Source organism: Pyrgilauda ruficollis, unplaced genomic scaffold (assembly GCF_017590135.1).
Source record: "Pyrgilauda ruficollis isolate IOZ18807 unplaced genomic scaffold, ASM1759013v1 scaffold69, whole genome shotgun sequence".
NCBI lineage: Eukaryota > Metazoa > Chordata > Aves > Passeriformes > Passeridae > Pyrgilauda > Pyrgilauda ruficollis.
In genome coordinates, this window is record NW_024528710.1 from 454,830 (window position 1) to 461,888 (window position 7,059).

General features: G+C 48.1%; 1 protein-coding gene across 1 annotated transcript in view; it reads right to left on the reverse strand.

The window, feature by feature from the left end:
* The window catches only part of RNF43 (ring finger protein 43), a 56,757-nt gene extending 51,443 nt beyond the window's left edge, over nt 1–5,314 (reverse strand). The window contains exon 1 of the mRNA XM_041484903.1: nt 5,011–5,314. Coding sequence (XP_041340837.1) covers nt 5,011–5,247 — 237 coding nt within the window. The 5' untranslated portion in view covers nt 5,248–5,314. The remainder of the gene's footprint in view (nt 1–5,010) is intronic.
* Between the last annotated feature and the right edge of the window lie 1,745 nt (nt 5,315–7,059).

Sequence of the window (7,059 nt, forward strand, 5' to 3'; positions counted from 1 at the left end):
TGTTAATGGTTTGTGTCAGAGTAACACTTTTTGGTACTTAGGCACTCATTTTTATTGTGCTGCAGTCAGGCCAAGTGGCTCCATTATTGCTGCTTCTGAGGCAGCTCTTGCACATTACTTAACGCTAAGTCAAGTCTGTGTACACGAGTATGAGCTGTTCCAAGAGGCAGAAACTGCTCCTTTGAACTGCCTTGCATTGTGCTGACCAGTTTATTCACATGTAATTTAAGTCCCCATAATCATTTGGTTCAAGTTTCCCACTTCTCTGTCAACATTATGCACTCAACATCCTTTTGTTGATGCAGGAGCTGGGAGTATAGAAGATACTAATGTATTTACTTTGGGATGGGTTGGGAGTGTAAACCTCTGTGAGCACTGAAGGAGGTGATTCCAATCCCAACGGCATGTGCCTTACAACATTGGGAACACTCTCCATTGTCCAGGGTGATCCCACAGGGTTCACTGCAGCAATTCCACGGGATAATTATCACTGCTGTTCTGAACACCACACTCCTCCTCTAACTGGATCTGTGACTGATTTTCTCCTTCTGAATGGTACATGCCACCTAAAAAAAAAAGGTGATTCAGGCTCCTCCTTCAATTCTCACTCAATACATCCTAAATAGATCAATGTGAATGTTTTGTAAATAATTTATTTTTCAGGGAGGAGAGGAGGAAGGAGGCTAATCCTTGGTTTGGGTGTTCAGAGCCTTTAGGGAACTTTTTCTGTGGGTTTCTTCAACTTTGCTTTTATTTTCTTCAGATGTTTTCCTGCAGTGATAAATTAAAACAATGCACTCCATGGGTAAGGGAAAGCTGACTTTCTTCTACAACCCCCTCATTATGGAACTGCTGAGTTTGTACAGAAATGGAATAAAGTATTGTGAGACTTGCAATGAAACAATGGATGTTGGGAAAACTAGTTCTACACACTGCCTGCTCAGTGAGACTTTGTCACTGTCCTACACATGCACTGGAATTTTCTACGTGTCAGCATGTGAAGGGATTGGGACTGCTGATCACTTTGCCCTCCCTGTAGTAATGTGAAGTTATCCATCTCTTTTTAAATATCATTAATAAGGACTCATCCCAAACTTTTAACACTTTTTCTCAAATACCCCAGAACTAGAGACTGTACCAACCCCTTCCACTCTGCACAGACTAAAGGAATCATCTTTTCCCCTGTGTAGAAGATGGGGATTATACATCCTCAAAGAAATATTAATGCTCGGTTTTAATAACGCATCCTTGAATCTTGATAATCCTTGAACTGTCCTAAACAAGACTGTAAGTGATGAACTATATCTCAAATAAAAAGGGTTTTTTTTCCTTCCACAATTAGATTTGCCCATGTTGTAATGAAAATTAGAAAAATCTTTTTGCAACTCCCTCCAGTGACTCTCTCATTTTCTTTCTAAGGCATTCCTTATTTTCCTATTTACCTTCCAACCAACATGAACTTGCTCCAGTACTAAATGGAGACTGAGTCAAGGGCAAGAAGGAAACGAGACTTATTCCTCAAAAGTCAGTCAACAGAGCAAGAGAAGTACCAAAAAATGAAGCTGAAAAATCTCTATAGCAATCCTGTGAAAGGGAGTTAATCGGCAGCCACAGGAATTGCAATTCCGAGGGCATGTCAAATCCTGAGCTACTCATGGATTGTCCATTGTCGGTAAGTTCCAAATATGTTCCTTCCAACCCACTTGTCTAAAAGCCTTGGCTCCTCCATTTGTAATAAAGGGCCAGGTTTTGACTGCCATGGAACTTTTAACAGCAGTTCAGGCTCCTACACTGGCCCAGCAGAGACCACAGAATCCCAGACTGGTTTGGGTTGGAATGGATCTTAAAACTCATCCAGTTCACCCCCTGCCATGGCAGGGACACCTTCCACTGTCCCAGGCTGCTCCAAGCCCTGTCCAGCCTGGCCTTGGAAACTGCCAAGGATCCAGGGGCAGCCACAGCTGCTCTGGGCAACTGGTGCCACGGCCTCACCACCCTCACAGGGAAGGATTCCTTCCCAGTTTAAACTTCCAAACTGAAATTTCCAGTTTGGAAACTGCCAGTGAGCTCCCCAGGTGCTTCCCACGTCCAGCAAGAGTTAATGCTCAGAGCTCCCTGAACAAGCTGGAGCACTGCACAAGCCTGGAGATGATTTCTGCAAGAAGTCTGAGGTGTTGGTTTTTTGACCTATAAAGGCTTAAGTGGCTCTGCCTGCTTGAGAAATTCCTCTCCCTTTGCATCACACAGCAGCAGCAGCATTGGAGTGCCAGAGGAACACTGCTGGGGTTACACTAGCAGGGCTGGCAGCTCCCTGGCATCTTCCTGCTTGCCCACTGGGCAACAACAGAAATACAGAGATTTCCCACAAAACTGCTCACAAGGGCAAAGGCTGTGAGGGGGAATTCAACACTGGGGCTCTTTTATTGTAGGTAAAGACGATATTGCTGAAGTTGGCTTCTAAGATGTAACACATCACAATCAAAGTCCATTTCTATAGATGATCCTGGAAAATAGGGCAAGGAGAAACGAAACCAGGAAAACATTCTGGTAGAAGTAGTGAGGCTCCATCACTTGTGTGCAGGATTTTCTGTATTAAATTAAGAATGCATTTCTAAAAATATATTGACCAGAGCACTACAAAGATAATTACAAGTCATAATAAAGAGAACCTGACTTGCCTACAGGGCAAACTCTGTACCACTGATCCCTGGGCAATCCTATTCTACCTCTGAAAGAAGAAAGCATTGCTTTGGAAACAAGACTGGGCCATCCATGCCCCTCTTCCAAGCTAAGTTCTGCAGATTGTGTTCTCCTGGACAGGCCGACTGTACCTTACAGAGTCTGACATAACCAAGACCTATCCAAAACTGCTGTAAAAACCCCACTTCTTTACTCAGTAACTGTAAAAGTACTATGTTATGTCCCTAAACTACATTTGAAGAAGCAATTGTGCAGGTATGCATGCACAGCCATAAGTTTATTTATTAAGTAGGAGTTCCAGTGACATCAAAGTTAAGCACGTGACCTAAAGTTTTTGCAAGATTGGGATGTTGACAACCATATGCAAAATGAGATGTCCCAATAAAGCCTGATTCTGGTATGTTTAATATCCCACCATTTAAAAACAAACCAAAAAGCATACATCCCACTAATTTCTTACTTCTTTTGTACCTGGAGAGTTATGTCCCCATTTCCCATTTTTTCTTTCCAGAGGTAAGAACTCACTGCAGGATCAGGACCTGAACAATTCTAAACATCATTTTATAGGCCAAGTTTCAATATTCAGCAGCAGAATTAGAAACCACAGCATGAGATCTGCAGGAGAGGTCACACGTACACTTGGCTAAACCCTCCCAGAGCACAGTGCCTGGCACCAGGCAAACATCCTGCTGCAGGAGGCACAGCCTGACCCCCTGTCTCAGCGCTGCCAGCTAAAACCAGGACTTCCCGCACTGGATCCAGTGGGATGTGGAGTGGGAGCTCACCTGAGCACACAGAGTGGCAGAGTCAGGGCCTGAAAACACACCCAGGGCAGGTCAGTGTCTGTCGTGCCCAAACTCAACAGGCTGGATTAGAGTTTCCCCAGCTGTCTCGATTTGGAGGATGACTTTTAAAGGATTAAATTGGACACTATTCACAGCTTTTTATTCCAAACACCTGGTTGGTGCTGCTGTGACGGCACAAAATTCCCACTTGGTATTGCTGCATTTGGTTAGAATGCACACATCCCTCAGGAAAGGTTATCATCCTCCCATTTCCAAAAGGTTCTACTCTATACTTTGTGCTCAGTTGCAACACCACTGTAGCTTTATTAAGGAATAAATATTGACTTTCCTGGACATTGCCTCACAACAGAAGAGGACCTTGAGTGCATTTGTCTCCGATTTTTTTTTAGCCTGGTAATATAATTTTATAGCAGAGATTTCATTCTGAGAAGTTCAAAAGGCATGGAAAAGCAGGCTTTATTCATGTTACAAATTGTCCACGTTCACTTTCACACAGGTGACCATGTTCTAAAGCTGGCTCAACTGTCTGCCTCTTCTTAAACTACACAAAATTTACTACTTTAATTTAAATTTCCAGACTACAAATGTAATTAAGATTTCAACATACCCCATTTGGAAAGTCCTGGAAAAGTCCAGGAGAAAATTAAGACTTAATATTATTGCAGACTATTTTGTAATTTTTTTTTGTTTTGTTTTTTTGGGTTTTTTTTTTGTTTTGTTCTCAAGAATAAAGCACACAATTGCCAAGCAGATGAGCCACGGAATGGAGAGAAAGCACACCAGGTCTGAGGAAACTGAGCTCCGAACTCAGTGTGTGCAGGAGATGGGTCTGTTCAGTGAATGGCTCAGCTCTGGCTGTGCAGCACGTGCACCTCCTGCCCAAGTGTGGAAATACCTGTGGCCTTAATAGATTAGCCTTAATAAAGGTCAGAGAACAGCATTAATTCATCTATAAAAATACCTGGTGGTGACACCACTGGAGCTCCTGTGTAGGTAACATTCACCCTTTAGGTACAGGCAACAAACAACAAGCAGAGCTAGGGATTCTGGTGGGTACGGCCAGGATGGGATTTGGGGCTGTAACAGAACCCCGACCTCAGCAGAGTGTGTGGAAAACTTCATGAACTTCAGAGAAAAAAATACTAATCCTGTCTTCTGTCAGATGTTTCACATCCCGACATGTGACTTGACACACTCAGCTTTATAACATCAATTAAGATACGAAATAATCTCTATGGAATCAGCCGACCACATCCACAATTCAGCAGTAATCAGGCGCAGCCACAGCTCGGCCCCGAAGGAAGGCTCAGCCCTTCGCACGATGCCGTCCCCTCGGCCCCTGTGACCAAACACGCGGGGACAGCGCGCGGAGCCCGCCACAAATCCACGCCGGGACACGGAACCCAAGGCACGGCTCGGGGACCGAGGCAGCCAGAAGGGAAAGGGGACAGGCTGGGGCGGGTGGCGAGGCCGCCGGAGCGTGACCAGGCACCGCTGCTCTTACCTGGAGCAGTTTCCCTTCGGCTGGAGTCACCTCGGCGACGTTGGCAAACTCCCCTTCCAGGATGATGGGCTCCACTTTGAGCGGGATGACCCTGATGATGGCTTTCTGCGCCGCCGCCCGCTCCGACTCCACGGCCGCCGCCAGCGCCAGCCCGGTGTGGCCCAGTCCTGCCTGCAGGGTCGCCATGAGCAGCCAAGGCCAGAGGACAGCCAGCTGCACCTGGGGGCCAGCACTCATGCTACCAGCAGCGGGCTCCGGCCGCTCATACCGCTCGGGAACGCGTCCTCACCGCAGCGGGCCCGGCCGGCGGCACCGCTCCCGGGCTCCGAGCCGGCTGCGGACAGACCCAGAGGCGGCAGAGCGGGGCTCGGTCACCGCCAGCGCAGCTCCCCGGCGACGCCGGCTCTCGCCATCGCCGCTCTTCTTGTCCCGTGCCACGTGCTCAGAGGCCGCCGGGAGCTCAGAGGCATATTTTAAACAAACAAACTAAAAAAAAAAAATTCCTAAATTGTGAGTCTCTCCTCCGGCAGATAAATCCAGAAGGATCAGCAAAACAGGTCGCAAGCAAGAAGTCAGTTTGGGTGCACAGGGAGCATTAGGAACTCCTCGGTCCCACGGAGATGAGGCACGGGGAGGTCTCACCGCGGATGTGGCGGCCTCCTGTCTCCCGGCCAAGAGTTATGAAGACCCACAGGTTCAAAACACCCATCCCAAATACCCTCAAGAGACACCTCACCTTCTTGCTTCTAGCATTTCCCACACCATAAGCACTACCTTGAACGTTATCTGCACCAATTGGTATCCTTCCCAGAAATCAAGAAGCTGGTATTCCCTGAATTTATGGTGACAAAAAGGCTTGCTCCAATACTGTTCCCTTCCAAATTACGATGATCCCTTCCATCTTCCTCACGCCAGAAGTGCTTCATTCAAATTTGGATCAGCTTTACTTTTCCCTTAGAAATCCATGCTCACAGTCTGACTCCAGTAGAGTTCTCAAAGATAATTAACAAAACACAGAGCTACTCTTCATGGCTGGAAGTTCCCAGGAAATAAAAAAGCCCCCAAACACTGCCAAAGTTTAGACACGAATCCCAACAGGTATCAGGCAGAAAGTTACGGCGTATCTAGTTTCTCTCGCACTATTTCTGTGCGCGCCCGAGTTCCGGTATGACCACTTCCAAGCACACGTTAAGAAGATCCTGACTCAAGGCCCCACAAAATAAAATAGAAAGCTCCACGGTCTGCCCAAAGGTCACATGAAACGCATCGACGAGTCTTCATAACTGGGAGAATTAAGACAGAAAGTGTTTTCGATTAAACTCAAGTTACAGTGATCGCATGGCTCTGGAGAGAAAAGAGGATCTATAAGAAAAAAAAAAAAAATCCTTTGCAAACCTGTTAGGCAGTGAGCCTGCTGGAGTCCGCAGGGGCCGGGCCGGGACGGAATCCTGCTGTAAATCCCAGGCAAAAGTTATTTCCAGTAGCTTAACAAAACCATGTGGCTCTGATGATGTTTGGATTCGGTCTTAAAAAAAATAGAATTGGAATTTCTAACCAAAAATAGTATTAAAAAAAAAGTGGAAAACTCTCGCACACACGCAGCAGGCAGGTAGGTGCAAGCGGAGCTCCACAGCCCGAAAAAGGATCCAGGGAGATCAAAGGGAGAAAATTACAGCAGACAGAGAGTTCCCGAGGCAGGCATGGCTGAAAGTGAAGTGTCCGCATGTAATCGCCCGACCTGCGCCAGCACCCCCGCGCGCTCCGGGAAGGCTTCCAAAGCGCGGCGTCCCCGCAGCGAAGGCGGGCACCGACCGTGCCGGCAGCGAGCGCGGACGGCGAGCAGAGCTGGGACATGGGCAGCGACCCGGCGGCGGAGCCGCTGCCGGGGGCGCCGGCGGCGGGGTGGGGGCCGAAGCGCGGCTCCGGCGGCAGCGGCGGAAGGTCCCGGCGGGCGGGCGGGGGAGCCCAAGTCCGGCGGGGCGCTCGTACCTGCGGACACGGGCGGGTGGAGCAGCCGAGCCGCCGCCCCCGGCCGGGCCGCGGGCTCCC